This window comes from Trichosurus vulpecula, chromosome 3 (genome assembly GCF_011100635.1).
Source record: "Trichosurus vulpecula isolate mTriVul1 chromosome 3, mTriVul1.pri, whole genome shotgun sequence".
Taxonomy (NCBI): domain Eukaryota; kingdom Metazoa; phylum Chordata; class Mammalia; order Diprotodontia; family Phalangeridae; genus Trichosurus; species Trichosurus vulpecula.
In genome coordinates, this window is record NC_050575.1 from 176106480 (window position 1) to 176124959 (window position 18480).

Genomic DNA, 18480 nt, shown 5'->3' on the forward strand with positions numbered 1-18480 from the left:
AAAAAAAAATCAAACTCGGAGGGGAAGACCCTCGGGGTTCCTGCCCAGAAGAGAAACAGTTACTATTTAGTATTTACATTCACTGTGCTAGGAGAGCAGGGACCTATTGTCCATCTATGAGCTCCAGAGTGAGTGGGTTTTGAGGCTTGGTTTTTGAGAAAGAAATCTAGCCAGTAAACCCAAAGTTAAGGGGGCAGCCTTTGACCATTCAAATGTCAGGGAAGTCAGTAGTCGGAGCAGAAAAGGGAGAAAATTCCAGCCAGGAGGGAACAGCCAAAGAAAAGGACCAGAGTCTAGAGATGGAGTGTCATGTATGTGGAACAGCCGGGGGCCAGTGTCACTGGGTTAAAGAGTACATGTCAGGGAGTACAGTGTAAGAAGACTGGAAAAGTAGGAGTGGGCTTCTGAATACTACACAGAGCAGTTTGCATTTGATTCTGGAGGTGGCAAGGAGCCACTGGAGCTTATTGGGGTGAGGGGGAGAGATTGACATGCTTAGACCTGCATTTTAGTGAAATCACTTTAATGGCTGAATGGAGGATGGATTGGAGTGGGGAGAGACTTGAGGCAGGCAGACTCACCAGCAGGCTAGTGCAGTAATCCTGGTGTGAGGTGATGAGGGCCTGCACTAGAGTGGTGGTGGCAGTGTCAGAGCAGAGAAGGGGGCTTATTCAAGAGATGTTGAAATCCACAGGCCTTAGCAACAGCTTGGGTATTGGAGGAATCTAGGATGACTCCTAGGTTGTGAGCCTGTAGGACTTGGAGGATGGTGTTGCCCTCTACAGTAATTGGAGGTGGCATAAGAATTTTGGACATATTGGATTTAAGATATCTACTGGACATCTAGTTTGAGATGAAAGGCAGCTGGAGATGTGAGACTAGGGGTCAGCAGAGAGTTTGGGGCAGGATAAGTAGATCTGAGAATCATCAGTATAGAGATAATGATAAAATCCATGGGACCTGATGAGATCATCAAGTAGCATAAAGGGAGATGAGAAGAGAGCCCAGGAGAGGTCAGGGAGAATGAGGAACATGAAAACACCCTTGGGCAACTAAGAGATCATTAGTAACTTCAGAGGAAGTAATTTGAGTTGAATGATGTCAGAAACCAGATTATAAGGGGTTAAGAAGAGAATGACAGGAGAGAAGGTAGAAGCTCTTGTAGACAGCCTTTTTGAGGAGTTTAGCTAGGAGGGGTTAAAGAGCTTTAGGGCACTTTTTAGCAGGAATGGAAGGATCAAGTGAGCTTTATCAGGAAAGGGGAGACACAAGCATGTTCATAGGTAGGAGGGAATGAGCCAGAAGACAGAGATTGAAAACAAGTGAAAGAGTAGGAATGACAGAGGGGGCAGTCTGTTGGAGGGGACAGGCTAGAAGGGGGTCTCTGGATCAAGTAGAGGGATTACCTTTGGTGAGGAATAAGACCATTAATTACCTGAGACAGGGATATCCAGTTGCTATCTGTCTGAGCAAATAGCTTTGTTCACTAAAGTCAGATCAGGGCTGTCTGTTTAAGACAGCCAATGCAGTCTCACTTTTTTTTAAGGAAGATTTTCTCAAATGAGAAGATTCAAAGACACTTTGACTCTCTTAGGGAGTGACTGACCCTGCAACTCTTATCTGAAAATCTGGGTTTATATTCTAGCCCAGACACCTACTATCTATGTAAACATAGATAAGTCATTTAACTTTTCCAAGGCTCAATATTTGCTGTATCTAACACCCAAAATTAGTCGAAAGTCACTTTCGTAAAGTGTTAACAGGCTTTCAAAATGAGAATTGTTCCACTTCTTGGCAAATGACAGATGGACAGTTTTCTCCATCTCTGAGATGACCCAAGTCTTCCTGAGACAGTGTCTCTGGGTATGTTAGGGCTGGGCATGGGTAAAAGGATCATTGTAGGAACAAGGAAAGATTGATTCGGTAAAGAAAGTTCCTATAAAGGGAGATTAGTGCTAGCCAGCACAGTGGAAGATATTGACACTGGATATGTCCCTCAGCTTCAGTATATTCCCAGGGATTTCTGATTTGGCACCCACAGGTTTACTGCTAACTCAGCTCAAATCACCTTCAGTGTCTCCTCCATCTCCTCTCACTCACCTCCTAATTGCCTTTTCCTTTGGCTCCCAGCTAGCCCAGGCCAGAGGTGCTGCCCAAGGTGCTAAGAGGAGCATTTGGCCCCAGCCATTGGGCCTAATGATCAGGGCATTTTCTTTCATCCCCAGCCCTTTGGCCCAGGATCAACTCCAACACCTGTTTGACATATTAGTCCTTTGGGGAGAGGGCAGACAGACCAACAAATCAATAACTCAGGGGTGGGAGGCAGGAGAGGGCCAACAATCACTTCTACTGGAGTGAAGTCAGACAGATCAGTCCTTGGGGGTGGGGAGGGTTGACAGACAGCTCTGAGGGACCTGGATAGCAGAGAGACAGACAAACAGCAGTGTCTGGCCCAGACACTGACCTGTGGGGACTGTAGTCAGTTCTTGAATAAAGCAGACAGATACTCATATTGCTGGTGGGGAGACATGTCAGAGCAGAGGGCAACCACCCCTAAAAACACGCATATAACAGCAAGCTAATTACAGACAACCTTCACTGTCACTCAGGCTCTGGAGAAATGGGGCTGCAGGCAAGGTTTGACTTAAGTCAAACCATGAACTAAAGGTAAACGTACTAATCTGATGAAACACTCTCCAAAAAACAATAACAGCACACCTCTTAGGAGCCCTTGCTGTAGAGTCAGAGGAGCTGTATTCTCATCAGAATGTCCCTGTACCCTTGAACACCAGGTACTTAACCCTTCTAGCCCTCAGTTTCCTGTAAAATAAGTTAAACCTGACAAGTTATAAAGGTTCCTTCCAGTTCTAAATTCAATGAAAGGCCAATATGCACTATGGTTTTAAAAAAAACTAAATCAAAATATTTTCCAAACTGAATCTGAATGACGCTAAAATATCAGTGGGCTCAAGGGCCTGTCAATGGGTTGAAAAGGGTCTCAAATCAGAAACGGGAACAGTTGTCTAGAATGGTTTCCTTTATTTTTTCCACTGTGTTAACAGAAGAGCTAATGTTTTGGAGACATGCAGGCTGGAAACTGGCTTCCACATGGGATTTAGGACCATGGAGTAGTCAGATATTATTTCACAGTCCATAGTGATGCCCAAATGCCACTAAGTTTCTCTTAATCTATTATGGCTTAGTCTTCTAGGGACTTGACTAAATCTACAAGCCAAGAGCTTTTTTATATTCCTAACTTGTCCTAATTCCTAGGTACATGAGTGCTGTGTAAGTTTACTATCTATGAGAACATAGGACTGATTTTCCTCCATTTTGGCCTGAATTTTCTGTTTTCCTGCTTGGATGGTCTTCCACAGCCCCTTCTTTTCAGATTCAGTGAATAGAATTTTTTAAATTGCTTACCCTAATTCATTTACTAATGACGTGACTTTTTATGTCCATTTGGAATACACGAGTAGAGTATTATCATCCCCATTTCAGAAGTTGGATGCAGAAGGCTCTGTACCACTGCTAAGCACGACTTGCCCTCTTGGAGACATCACACAGTTGGATACTGGCTGGGAGATGAGGGAGTGTGCTAACAACCTTGCTCTGGGCTCCTTTTTTTTTTTTTGGAGGGGGGAAGGCAGGGCAGTTGGGGTTAAATGACTTGCCCAAGGTCACGCAGCTAGTAAATATGTCAAGTGTCTGAGGCAGCATGGATTTGAACTCAAGTACTCCTGACTCCAGGGCCGGTGCTCTACTCACTGTGCCACCTAGCTGCCCCCTTGCTCTGGGCTCTTATACTCGTGCTCTTAGGCTCACTTTTTCAGGTCACTTCAGCCTGGTCCCTGATCTCCCTCCTCCCCATGACTCTACTACCATCTCTTCCCTGCCAGCAAGGCAGATGATTTTGCTTTGGCTTGTTTTTATCCTGGGGTGCCTGGCTAATTCTGGATTTCAGCAAGGATGTGTTTGGGAGAATGGGGAACGAAAAAAATCACATGGGAATTTCCAAAAGAAATGGCCAGCAGTTAATAAGAGGATTCAGCTCAGGTCAGTGTGTCAGCTCAGTAAGACTGTCACTTAGGCCAAGGATGTGACTCGCCTGAAGCCAGATTATTTCTCAAATTCTTTGTAACTTGAGGGAGTGAATGCCGTATTTGTAACAACCTATATGAGTTCTGCTATGCCCTGCCAGAGAGGACCAAGTTAGAGACCAAGCTATTATTTTGTGTGTCCTCACTATTGTCCTACATTTTAGTTAGTAAAACACAAATGATGCTTTCTGCTAAATCTATCTAATTTGTACATTCACAATCAGTTCTTTTTTAGTTCACAAGTGGATTGTTTATAGGGTTTCTTACCTTTTTTGATGGCCATTTAGGTATATCTCCTACTTTCCATTCCTACCCTCCTTGCCCCCTCATTCTTTTAATATGCTGGAGTCTGAGAGCCACATGTAAACAGGCTCCTCCATCCTTGCCTCTGGACTTTGGGAGGCAGAAGCTATAATCATAGAGAGACTTCACCTATCTGACCAAATCACAGGGCCTTGGTCTGTGAATGTGATGGTGTAGTTAAAAGATTTACAATTGGATTGGGCCTTAGAAATAATCTAGCCCATTTTGCAGATACACAGAGATAAAATGACTTTAACCAAGGTCATACAGGTAGTAAATTGCAGAGCTGGAATTTGAACCCAGACCCTTTGATTCTGAATCTAAGGCATGTGCAGTCTCCCATCAATAGAAACTTATTGATGCCTCTTGTGTGCCTAGCCATAGGCTATGGGATGAAAGGGAGACAGACACAAGAGACAAGGTGCCCAGACTCAGAACAGACCAGTTCAACTTACAAAAGACCAATATCTGGTCGTTAGCAAAGCTCCTTTAGGACATTTAAGTGTTCGTGTGCATATTAAGTCCTATTAAGGGAAGAGAAGGAACCTTTTGACAGGCAGATATTCATAAGAACTAGAAAGAACTAAGGGCTTCATTGGGAAAAAAAAATATAACAGCATTTATCTAGCACTTTAAGGTTTTCAAAATGCTTTTTTTTTACAACAAACTGAAGTACGTTGCACAAATATTATTGTCCCCATTCTACAGATAGGTTGAGAAATTGTGGCTTGCCCAAGATCACTTAGCAAGTAAATGTCAGAGCCAGAATTCAAACCCAGGTCCCCCCGGAATACAAGTCCTCTTTCTGAAATGTCATGCTAACTCCAGAAAGAGAAATTGATCCACACAGCTTGCATAAAGTCAAGGGGCACTGAGAAATTAAGATGATGAGGCATTAAGGTTTTAGAAGGGCTCTCAACTGTGTCTCCTGATTTTCTCGGAAGTCTTTCAAAGATCATCTAGACTACATTCAGATATACATAATCACACATTGACTCTCTTCACTGTCTCCCTCCCCCACCCCACCCCCCACTCCCTCCCTTTCCTCTATTCTCTCCCTTCTCCTTTCTTCTCCTCTGATCAGACTCACTCTCCCCAGGCAGGGGCGTTGCTGGGAATTCCACTGAGTTCCCAGAGCTGGGCCACCCCCACCCCGCCCCCCGGCCCGCCCCCTGCCTCTCTGTCCAGGAGCTAAACTCTGGGAACAGTCTTCTCCCTCCCTCCCTCCCTCCCTCCCTCCTCCCTCCCACCCCCACCATGGACAAATGGCTATGCACCAGACAGCATTTGCTGAGTCCCCACTGCTAGAGGACCAGGGCATGTGTGTGAACTGGCAAAGCAGAAATGCCAAGGAAGGGGTGGCCTGATAGATTAGAGGCCAGACCAGGGAGACTGAGGCCCACTCTATATCCCCTTGCTGGCTATACCCACCTGAGGTGGCTATGTCTTCTGACTGTACCCTCAACACTTGGAAGACATCTCCCACGCTTTCACTGTCCTTCCCTTTTAAGCCTACAAATCCTTCACCAGTCTATGCCCCATTCTTACATTTTCTTTCCAGCCAAGGCTACAAATTTAAATTTCAGATCCCCCAAGAAAGCTTTTGCCAAAAGTCGGTTCCCCATTCCCCTGGGAATTACTTTCCATAATCCTCAACTTCACTTCTCCCTTCAAGGGGTGATTCTCTCCAATCCCAGAAGGAACATAGCCCATCCTTCAGCCTCACAGCTTTACACACACACACACCAACACACATTCACACAAATACACATATATAATAGGTTTTGGCGGGGCTACTTGGGCAGAATTCATACCCCTTGGTATTTTCCCTTTGACCCTTGACATTTGCTGTGTTCCCCAAAGGTCCATTCTTATCAACAGCCTAGGACCACCCCCAAAACCTATATTACCAACTTTCCCTCAGCTAATATCCCCCTCTTTACCTCCCTTCACCCCTTCCTTCCTCCTTCCCTCCATCCCTTTCTTTCTTCCTTCCTTGCCTCCATCCCTGCCTTCCCTCATTCCCTTCTCCTGCAGCATTGGCCTGTTTGTCAGCCTCTCTGACTGGGACCGATTCTCCTTGCCTCCCACACACCACCCCAGCCCTGCCTCCTCCTCCCCTTCTTCTCACACAGGTGAGTGAGCTGATGTGAAAGTTCTCGTTATGACTCAGAAAGAAGGTGTGAGCAGGGCCTCCCCGAGCCTGGGCAGCAGCCCCAGCCCAGTGTGGCAGGACTTTCCCACACTCCTCAAGGGTGTGTTTCCCAGGCTAGTTGTGTTTTCGGAAGGTGCTGTTGCATGTTACCCCTCCTGAGGTCAGGTTGCTCATCCCTCAGGCCCTCCTGTACTGCACTGTTTGGGTGGGACCCCTTCAGGAGCCGTGAACCCGAAACAAGCAGCTTGTTAAATTCAAAGGAAATTCATGTAAAGTGTTCTCCCTGCTCTTCTCACTCGCCTTCCCATCTCCCGAAGTTGGACTTTCAGAGGGGCATCATGGTCTCAAGCATCTGTCAGCTTCTCACTCATCTTTGGGAGTGGATCCTTCACATTTTAGAAGTGAATAAAGAGTGTAGATATTGAGAAGAGCAGTAACTTGCGGTGTATTTTGGACTTTTTTTGCTCTTGCCCCCCTCCCCATCTCTATTTCCTCCTCCTCCCACCCTCTCCCCTTGGAGTGGGGGGTGGGGGGCTTCAAAGTCCTTGTAAGGAATATACATAGTCATGCATGATTATTTCAGACTAAAAGCAAAAAGGGCCCTCAATTGTCCTATTATTTTAGATACAACAAATATTTTAAGTGCCTACTGTTTATAGACCAGTTAGACTGTGGAAGAGATACATCTTATTTAGATAAGATATATTCCTTACCCTCCAGGAATTTAACAGACTTATTTATAGTACAGTAGAGACCAGATCTGGATCTTAGAGTCAGACACTTGATAACTGTTTCACTTTGAATGAAGCATTTAAATTCCATGAGCCTCAGTTTTCTCTTCTATAATATGGGGATATTTTTTTTAAAAACCACACATTTATTGTCTGTTACGTGCCAGGCACTGTGTTGTTGTACAAATATTATCTCATTTGATCCTCATGGGAGGTAAGTGCTATTATTATCCCCATTTTACAGTTTAGGAGACTGAGGCAGATAGAGTTCAAGGATCACACAGGAAGACTCAGGTCTTCCTGATTCCAGAGCCAGGGTTCTGTCCACTGTGCCACACAGCTGCAACAATTTTTGTGTTGCCCACTTCACAGAAATACTGCAAAAAAAGCCCTTTGTAAACTCTCAAGGACTGTACAATATGCATTATTTGCATTTTATTTTATATCTAGTCTATCCTGTTGCTGCCCCCTCTGGAGAGGTGGTCACAGGAAAGGGAGCAAACATAGCTGAGATTGATATAATGTGGACCATGAATTTGAAAAGAAAAGCTTTCTTTCCTAAACTTTGCATTTTAAAACCATGGTTTTATTTTTATTATTAAGCTCCTTTCAGCCTCCAAAAAGGGAGTACTGGGAGCCTGGCAGAGCCCTGCCCTGGCCCTCTTGGTCTGACAGGGAGTCCCTGGGGGGTGAGAATCCAGGGCCTACAGTCTCAGACCGGGGCTTTCCCCAGTCAGGAAGCAGCTGGTGATAAGGTCCTGCTTTCTGCATCATTTCTCTAGAGCTCTGTGTTACTGCCTTCTCGTGAGAACCTTGGAAGTGAGGCAGGCAGACACATGGCCTGAGAACCACCAGCCTGAGAACTCTTTCCCAGAAACTCACCTGCCTCTTTATCTGGGGTCACCCAGATAGGACCAGATGCTTTCCAGGATCATCTATATGATGTAATGTCAGTCACATGCCTGCCCACCAGTATTGTCCAAATGCTCTTCACCGTCACTATCTTTACCCTTATAGGCAGTTCACTTCAGCAGTTTTGTATGATGTACACACTGTGTGCCCAGCCCCATGATGGGGCATACAATAGAGGTGATGGGAGAAGAACAGATAGAGAGCTCTAAGGAAGCACATCGTCTCCCTGGGGAGACAAGAGGGAAGCAGGGAGCAAGACAAAGCAGTGAAGGATGAAGTATTCATGGGAATGGTACCTGCCCATTCTTTGAGACCCAGGCTGGATTGCTTCATGGCTCAGGCTCTCAGGTCCTTTGGAACAGCCCTTCCTTTTCCTAGGTCTGGTTACCCCACCTGCCTGGTGAGAAAGAGGAAGAGCCAAGGATGAATCAGAGAGGAGGGAGGAAGGAAGAGAATGATTCTCTTGGGAGACAGAATGATTGATGGTCAAGGCATGGGTGCTCCAGGCCATTTAGGCTTTATTTCAATTCCCTTGATGCCCAGGGGTGACCTCAGCACCCTTCCCACAAGAAGTTCAGGTATATTTTTCCTAGTGAAGAACTGTCCCATGCTTCTGGAAGGTATAGTGGGAAAGGCACTAAATTTGGAGTCAGAAAACCTAGACTCAAATCCCAGCCATAACGTTGAAATGCTGTGTGACCATAGGCAGGTTACCCTTTCTGGGCCTGAGATCTTCCTCATCTGTAAAACAGAGATATTACTATGTTTATACTCACTAGACTTTTGTGAGGAAAAAAATGTTTTTTAAACATTAAAGCTCTATAGCAATGTGAGTTGTTCCTAATTAGCATTTAGCACAGTGCCTGGCACATAGCAGTCATTTAATAAATGTTGATCGATTGGTCAGTAGAGTAGCTGAGATAGAAGACAGTAACTTCCACTCTTGTAAAACAGTACTTGTTCCAAGGGGGTATAGAACTCTTTCTTGTTAAAGAAATTACACCCTTTCCCATTCTCACTGAGGTGAGAATCATCTTCTGGGCTCCCACTAGTCTAGACTTTTCAGGTGGGGAAACAGAAGCCTTTGGGCCATCCTTTGGCATGGGATTTGCTGGTTGCTAACACCAGTGACATTTCTTTGTTTCTTCTTTGGAACTAAGGATATGTGACATTGCATTTGCAACTGTTCCCATTCTGGCCATCAGACACAGGTTTGAAGAGGTGACTGGGTGCCTTTCACATACTAGGAGCTTTAGTAATGTTTGCTAAATTGAGAACGGGGAAAATAGAGAAAGACAACCTTGAGGGAAATAGGAGGTGAGGAGTGGAGGTAGGGGAGTCTCCCATGGGAGTTCTCAGAGTGAGACATCCTTCAGGACTCATTGTGAATCCTCCTGGCTTGAGTGTCCAAAGGGAAGAGCAGTTTAGGTGCACAAACTGATAGGCAAAAAAACAGGCACCCTAGTCTCCAAGTGAGTTTCAAGGCTGAACTAACAGGCCCAACACCACCTAGATAAGGCTTTCTCCCACCAACCACAGCAGGGTCAAGATGTGAAAGTTAAGAGGAAGTCAGGAAAAGAGCCTCCAAAGGCTCTGAGCAGGACAGAACTTGCTTTTCAAGCTTTTGAAAGAGATCTCAGCTGCTAGTTAGCTGGTACAGGCCCAAACCCACAGTGCTGTCACCTGAGGCCAGGCTGACCCCAGTCCCCCAGCCAACATCCCTGGACCAGCTGGTTCCCACTCCCAGGCCAACAGTGGCACTGCCGTGGGAAAACCACTACCTGTAATTCCCGAGGGGTGGGGATGACTGAGCCAGAATCCATTTCAGAATGGGCAATGAGTATTTCGTCTAGGAGCTCCTGGTGACTCAGTATGAGCTGGCACCGGAGGCTCCTCCCCCAGGAGCATGCTCCCTTGGCACACGACAGCTAGATCTGTCTCCTAGGCCAATATCAAGTGAAGGCTGAAGCAGAGCAGAAGCAGTGCCCATAAGGGCACCTCTGGCCTGCCATGCCATGCTGGAGACCTTCAGCCTTACCAGGGGATTGTCCATCTCCCAACAGTGGAGGTGCTGGTTGTGAAAGAGCAAAGCTAGAAGCTCCAGTCTCCTGCCTCCCCCCATTCCCTTCTCTGTACATTGGAGCCCCGCCCCCCACCCTGCCCCTGTTCCCCTTTCTCCTTAACTCTTATTACCACCATTGCCAAAACAATGCTGGGATGGCTGTTGGCTCTGCCCACAGAACTCTTTCAATGCCAGGAAGGTCACCAGGGGGAGGAGGTCTAGGAATGGCAGGGGCCAGGGAGGGAGGGAAGAAATGGCCTGGCTTTGACCCCGCTGCTGGGCTCTTTCTTTGGGGGGGGGGGGAAGCCACGCACAGAGGACAGGGTTGCAGGCAGATCTGCCTCATCGGCCAGCTCTGTCCAGCCACCTGGACTATATTTGTATTCAGATACAGACTCCCCACTCCCCATTGGCTGGATAGCCACTGGCAGGCTGTGGGGCTGGAAGGTGTCTCTCAGCCCCCTTCAAATATTTTCCCACCAAAAAGGCTTTGTGTCATCATCCTGAATGAGAAAAGGAAGAATGTTCCCATGAATTTGGTGTTAATTGTATCAGCACCTTCTTCTCAGCGCCCTTTCCCCTTCTTCCCCACCCCCATTCCTCATCTTAACATGACAGGTCAGGGGAAAACAAACCCTTTAGTGGAACAGAGAATGGGGGGTAGGGCTTAGGCATGAAGGGTCTGGCTTTCCCTCACCAGCTGTGGGTCCCCCCTCCAGTGTACCCACCAACAGTTCACAGGTCTGGAAACAGCCAGCTTAGTGCTCCGGGGGAGATCCAGCTGTGGCTGTCAGACTAAGGTAGGCAGGGGCCAAAGGAGGCTTGGCTTTCTGGGTCCTAGCAAAGGCTAACCAGCAGGCTAAAGGATTCACAGGCAAACTGAGACACCCCAGGCAAGACTAGCAAAGCCCCTGGCCTGGCAGCGATGGGGGGGTGGGGAAGAGAATACCAAGGAGCCACTTAGAGTCCCAAACAGGGAAGGAACCTAATTGAAAGTGCTATTTAGGAACCCTGTGGTCACACCTGTGTACAGTGGATTAGAAGGCAGACCCTAGAATTTGTTGTGGTGATGCAGGTACTAGCAGGAGGTGAGGGTAAGGCCCCCACATACAGAACACAGGTCCTTGTTCAATCACTAACCAGAAAGTGAAATCCAGAGGTGACAGCCCAGCTGCTCCCTGCCTTTCTCCCTCTCCCCTGAAAAAGCTGCCACAGCCCCTGCGTGTGTGGGTGGTCAGTTGCATCAGTCACACTGTTACATGGTCACACAATGAAGCAGCATCACAAATGTTGCAATTCTTAGGGCCCGTGGGAGAAGGGTGTGGTAGGGAAGTGAGAGCCTACAACCCCCTCTCCCCCACCACCACAGGCAGCCACCAGGGTTCCCGTTCCCTGGGGACCTTCACCTCCATTATCCCTCTGCACACCAAGAGGCAGCAGCATCTCCACGACACACAATAACCAGTCTCAAAGTTACGGAAGGAAGATACCAGCAGGGCTCGCTCCAGGCCATTCCCTCTTCTATCTGATCATCCTGATCACACCCCTCCTTCAATCCTTCTCCCTCTCTTGGTGGGGAATTTCCCTTTCTGAGTCCCTCCTCTTGGCTAATTCCCTGCCTGCTCCTAGCAGAGCTCTGGCCTACAACAAGATTATAACCAGGAAACTGTGTATACCTGTGTTCCTCTAGTACTCATGTGCCACCTATGGTCCAGCTCAGACTGTGGTGTCATTGAGGAGCACCAAGGATACAATCTATGTATGGGCTGTCTCCTTACTCAGTTCCCTCTTGCTCTGCTTTTATCTCTATTGCCATTGTGCCTGGTTCCCCTAAGATGACTCACTCCCATGTACCCTGACCTCCCCCACCAAGTAGTGACTAAATCTGGGGAACCCTGAAGACAGGCTGCAGTGCCAGGAAGACAGGCCCCAGCACAAGGAGGTGGTGGAGAGTTTGTGAACAGAGACCAAGCTAGAAGATCATCCTCCTACTTGACTAGCAGAGAGCAATACAGTGGGCACACAGAAGAGGCCTCTGACTCGTAAAAGGGAAGGGAATAGAATGGGATGGAATGCCATGAAACAATTTCACTGAGCCAAGGACTCACTGGAGGAGTGTATAGCAGTAGAACTCAAATAGAATCTTAGCTTGTTAAAGCTGGAACAAGCCTTAAAGACTTTTCTCAGCCAGTCTCCCCTCATTTTACAGACAGGGAAACTAAGGCCCAGAAAGGGGAAGTGACTGCGCCAGCGGCAAGTTGGCTTTGTGGATGGTTCGGCCTGTGGTTCTGTCTGCCAGCTACAGCACTCACAAGTTTTCCTTGGAATCCCTTCTAACCCTTCTGTCTTGGTCTCCTTAGGTGTGTAACTGTGATAAGTACCTGAAGATCTCCAAAGAGAAGATCAGACACTTGATGAAGATCAGTGGTTACCTGGCAGGGGAAGACAACGCAGGTGAATAGAGAGCAAGCCTCAAATGGTGTCCTGGGTACACACTGTGTTTTTGGTCCATGTGAAATCGCCTCCCTCTGAGATCCTCAGCCTCACTCAGCTACCATGGTCAGTGGCCTCAGTCTAGCCAGTTATTGACCCTCATGAAGGCTGGAGAGACCACCTAGGGGAAAGACTTGTCCAGTTCTTACTGAGAAAGCACCATGTATGTGGTTTTAAAAGTGCTTTCCAAAAATTCTATGAGGCAGTACAAGTATTTTCATGCCCACTTTACAAATGAGAAAGCCAAGGCACAAAAAAAGATTTCAAAGTATACACAAATAAGTATAATCCAAGGTATAGTGTCTGGGGGACAAAGGAAAGATCTGGACACAACGTGCCCCAGGAAGGTTTGAGGAAGCAGAGAATGCTTTAATCCTTCCACAATTAACCTGCTAATCTCAGTTTCCTAATCTTATAGTCAACAAGCAATTATTAAGTGCCAGCTATGTGCCAGGCACCGTGTTAACCATTGGAGATATGAAGAAAGGGAGAAACAGACCCTGCTTCTAAAGAGCTCACAGTCCAACGAGAGAGACAACTTGCCAACAATTGGGTCCAAACAGGGTAAAGGATGAATTGGGATTGATCTCAGAGGGAAGCCACTCTTGCAGAAGATAAGATTTTAGTCAGGACTTGAAGAAGCCAGGGAAGCCAACCAGCAGAAATGAGGAGGGCAAGGACGGCGGGGCCTGAGAAAGAGCCATTGGGTTTATTGGATGGAGAGCTCGTCGGGAGGAGGGCGGTTTCTGTTAAGTGATGTTGAAAACCAGATTATAAAAGGTTGAGCAGTCTGAGGAAAATTCAGTCGTGTCCTGCTCACTGTGATCCCATGGGCCACTCTGTCCATAGGGTTTTCTTGGCAAAGATACTGGCGTAGTTTGCCATTTCCTTCTCCAGGCCTTAAGGGACTTGCCCAAGGTTACACAGCTAGTCAGTGTCTGAGACAGAATTTGAATTCAGTCTTCCTGATCTAGCCCTCTCTCCACTGAGACATAAAGTCAATGAGCACAGCCTAGGGGTTTGATTGTGAAAAGGAGTTACTATGTAGGACAATAGCATCTAGGAGCAGTAGAGCTGGGTGAAGTTTTCTAAGAATGGAGGAGACTAGAGCAGGTTTGTAGGCAGCAGGAAAAGGTAGAGAGAGGTTGAAGACTGAGAAAAGGGGAATGATTGAGGGAGCAACCTGCTGGAGAAGACAGGAAGGGATGAGATCAAGGGCATATGTAGAAATTGATCTTGGCAAGGAGAAGGGCTGCCTCATCATAAGAAAACGCAGCAAAGGGAGAGAGATTCAGGGATGACATCAGGGAATTTTGAGAAGTGGAGCAGAGAAGGGGGCAACTCAATGCAAATGTCCTTCATCTTCTCAGTGAAGTAAGACTCTAAGTCTTCAGTTGAAGGAGGAGAGAGAAAGAAGTGTGAGAAGTTCAGTCCTTCTAATCCACAGCCTATTTCCCAACATGCATGGGTCACTCCCTGCCCTTAAAAAACCTTCTTTTGACCCTGCCATTGGCTTCGGCTCTCCTAGATCTCTCCTCCCCTTCACAGCCAAACTACCAGAAAAAGCCATCTACACTCATAACCACCACTTTCTCACCTGCGCTCACTTCTTAACCCCTGACTAGCACAGCTTCAGACCCCACCACTGTAGCAGTCTTTTCCAGCATTACAAAAAAAAAAATTTTTAATTGCTAAAATGGATAGTAGACTTTTCTCAGCAACTCCCCCCACCTCCACCCCCTCAGGAAGAGGTATTCTCACCTCCCTGGCTTTCGTGACACTAATCTCTCCTGGTTCTCCAGCTCCTTCTCAGTCTCTTCTGCTGTATCATCTCTCTCCCACCCATCATTACCCAAGGGTGTTCCACAAAGCTTTGTCCTGGGCCATTCTCTTATCTCTAATTCTTTCTCTTAACCTCATTACCTCTCATAGGTTCATGTACCTTCTGGGTCCTGATGGCTTCCCATACTTTAAGACTTCTCTGGTTTTTTCCCCCCACCTCCCACTTCCCACCTCTACTTTTCAGCTTCCTTTTTTTGTGTTGTCTTCCCCATTTGGATCATAAGCTCCTTGAGGGTAGGGACTCTTTTTTTAATTTGTTTCTCCCCCATAGGTGCTAAATAAATGTATATTTATTGATTGATTAAAATCTATATACTTGGCTTTAATCTCTCTTGAATTCTAGTCCCATATCATCTACCCTGAATGTCCCATTGGCATTTCAAACTCAGCGTGTCTAAAATAGAATTCATTATTTTTCTCCCCTTCAGCTCACCCATCTTCCAGACTTCCATTCCGTTTTTCCCATCACCCAGGTTTGCAACCTTAAAGTAATCCTATATTCTTCTCTCTTCCTCATGACCCTCCCCCTGCCAAGTTTCATTGATTCTACTTCCACAATATCTCTGATATCTGTGCCCTTCTCTTCATTCACATAGCCACCACCCAAATTCAGGCCCTATTCTCAGCTGCCTCCTAAAGGAGTCTCTCTCCTTCTAGTCTCTCCCCACTCCACCCAGCTCTCTCTCTCTCTGTCTAGCTCGCTGTCTAGCTCACAAATCATCAAGGGATCCCTCTTCCTGAAGGACGCAACACATACTCATCCACATCTACAGCCCTTCGTAATCTGGCTGCAGATGGATTGCCCATCACTCCCCTCCACGCACTCTGTATTACAGACAAACCGGCATAGTCAGCATTTGTCTGCTTCCTCCCTGACTTTACAGAGGCCGTCTCTCATGACTGAAGTGCCCGCCCTCTCTCCTCACCTCCGCCTTTCGGAATTCTCAGCTTTTTTCTGCCAAGCTCCACTCAGGTGTTACCTCCTGAAAGGACCTTTCCTGATCTCCCTAGCTGTTAGCGCTCTAGCCCTTTTCAAATTACATTTTATTGACTGACCTGTTTACAAATGTGTCTTCCCCTAGTTCAGAGTAGGCTTCTTGAGGGCTGCTACCATCTCAGATCCTCCACGCCTATTACGGTGCCTTTCCACACAGTAGCCATTTAATAAATGCTTGAGTTGATCACACTGAAAATGGAAGGGCTGGCTCCTCATTCCAGTCATCAGAATTGGAAAGCATTGATTTTTGACCTGTGCCAGCCTCCTCCCATAGTTGGGCCGTGGTAGAGGGGCCAGAAGGGCACTTACACATGGCACTTCCCCAAGGCAGAGAGGTACTTAGATGAGGAGAGGGGGTGCTGGGCGTTTGAAACGAGGACTGCCACCTGCTCCGAAAAGTCTCACATTCTAGGCCTGAGGTCTTTCTAGTTCATGGAGCTTCTAGAGAAGAGCAGGTCTGAACTCTTATCTACTTCCAGTAGAGCCTGACTTAGGAGGATGATTAAGAGAGAAAGGACTTAGGCATTAAAGTATTTCCATTTCAAGGAATAGGATCTGGGATCCCACCTAACAGCCTGGAAACTATGTAACTCCTCTTCCCCTATGGAAAAGAAATTCCACATAAATCACCTTGTAACCGACATTAACCCCCAAACCTTCCATGCTGCTGATTTTTAAATGGGAGAGGAAGGGATGGCACAAGGAGGGAACCTTGGACTAGGAGCTAGGACCCTTGCCTTATTCATAGGGAACCCAGTGGTTCCTATGATAAATTTTGTCTCAGATCAAGGACTGGGACAAGAGTGGGTGAGTTTGGTGAAAGACAGAACTTTCTTTCCAGCTGCCCATGATGCACTTTCCAGCTGTGGCCTATGTTCTCCCATAGCCCCACAGGTGAGTTGGCTGTTCCAATACTGAGTCTGGACTGCCAAGGAGTTGGGGACCAAGAGCCCAGGTAGGGAGATTAGGCAGGCTGCCCTCCTACCCTTGCTCCAGTGCCTTTGTTTTATGGCCAGGCTGGTGTGTTATTAAAGGGACAATTAATTGTTGTCTAATCGTTCATTTGCATTTTGCACCTGGGGCACTGAGAGCTTTCCCAGGGTTGGGGCACACTTTCTACCCTGTTTGTTTGGACTTGTGCTCATTCTCTAGGAAAGTCTTCAAGCCCAGACAGCTCTGCTTGGGGGAGAGAGTTCCTAGCATGGTGGTCCGCACAAGGGTCTGGGGGATGAAGAAGAAATATGTAGGCCTTGGGTAGAATAGAGCTACAAGCATCTCTTCTCTAGGTATGACCCTTAACTCTGGGCCTAGGTACAGCCCTTAACTCTGGGCCCGAGCCCCCAGACCTGCTGAGCTGGGCCCTATCATAGATGCTGGTAGATCAAAGACTCTTGGGGCTTAAAATTGGGAGATACCTTAGAGATCACATAGGACAATCCTCTCATTTGACAGATGAAGAAACCCAGGCCAAGAGAGAAGTGACTTGCCCAAGGCCACACAAGTTAGTATTTGTGTGACAAAGTTGGGATTCAAACCCAAGTTCCCTGACTCCAACTCCAAGCCTTGCTCCACTCCATCATGCTTTGGAAGTAAGATGAAGTAGCTCAGTGCATGTTAATAAACAAAGGAAAACTAGGATCTTCTGGAAGGTACCAAGGACTCTTCCATATAAAGCATTCAACAAGCCTTACAGCATTATCTTAATGTTAGCTGTTATATTAATATTCCCAGTGAAACTCTGGGTAAAATGTGAGAGCGCAAGCACAGTTGTCAGGGTCAAGGAGGAAACCGAGGCAGCTTGTTTGATCAAAACCCATTCCTAACCCCTCTTGCTATGAAGACTTGGAAGCTGCTTCTCTCCCACATTACTGAATTGCATCTTCAATAAAAAAAGGACCAGTAGTAACCATAAAGGATGAGACGGGGAGAATCACAGTTCCCAGGCTGCCTCCAAAATTTCAGAGGAAGAGCAAGGTGAGATAGGATTGATCCTTCCTCCAAACCTCTCTCACAGGAAAAAAAAAACAAACAGACTCCACATCCCAGGGAGTTTAGATTGCAGCCCAGAGGAAGGGAGCTTTAATGCATCCAGAGCAGCAGAACCTCATACTGGGTTTATCCAAGGGCCAATGTTCAGTGCCCTTCCCCCTCCACCCCAGCCCCCAAGCACAGTACCCCACAAACCCTGTTTCTATACAAAGAACATTTGGGTCCCTCCATCAATCCCAGGGTGACCATTTGTTTCTTTGCATTTGGCACAGTTGTCCCTAGTCTTTTCCCGAGAGTCCCAGATTGGGCTAGGCTGTGAAGGGAGTCCTGCTGGGAGGGAGGACACCCTCACCATCACTCCCACCCCTCTTTCCCATCTCTTTCTCCCTAGGGCTTCCTTGGGCTGGGGCTGGGGCCAGGGCCTGAGCCTGCCTGGCGAGTGCAGACTTTCAGCCAAGCTCAAACTCTTTCAGACAGGGGTCATTGAAGGAGTTAGGTACAGTGGAAAGAGGGCTACATTTGGAGTCAGGACCTGAGTTCAAATCCTTATTCCCAGCTTCACAACTTAGCACTTTTGTGACTTTGGATAAGTCACTTAACCTCTCAAGGCCTCAGGTTTTTTTTTATATGAAAAATTAGGGAGCTGAACTAGATGGCTTCTAAGGCCCCTTCCAGCCCTAAATCTGTGGCCTCTGGTCTCCCTGGCTGACTGATTAGGGATGAAAGTAGGGCTGGGCAAGGACGTAGGAAGGGGTTAGCTAACAGCTTCCTCGTCCCTACCTCTGCCTAGCCTAGATTATTCCCTTCCCCCAAACCAAGGCCACCAGAGTCTCCTCCATAGCCACAGTTTTCAAATCCTAGTCCTAGCTCCTACCAGAAACGCTTTGTCGGTTAAT

General features: G+C 47.1%; 1 protein-coding gene across 3 annotated transcripts in view; it reads left to right on the forward strand.

Annotated features, from left to right (window-relative positions):
- Positions 1-18480, forward strand: part of EXD3 (exonuclease 3'-5' domain containing 3) — a 482404-nt gene that overhangs the window by 451848 nt on the left and 12076 nt on the right. For all 3 annotated transcript variants that reach the window (XM_036749598.1, XM_036749599.1, XM_036749601.1), the window contains one exon: positions 12624-12717. In XM_036749598.1, the coding sequence (XP_036605493.1) occupies positions 12624-12717 (94 nt within the window). The remainder of the gene's footprint in view (positions 1-12623; positions 12718-18480) is intronic.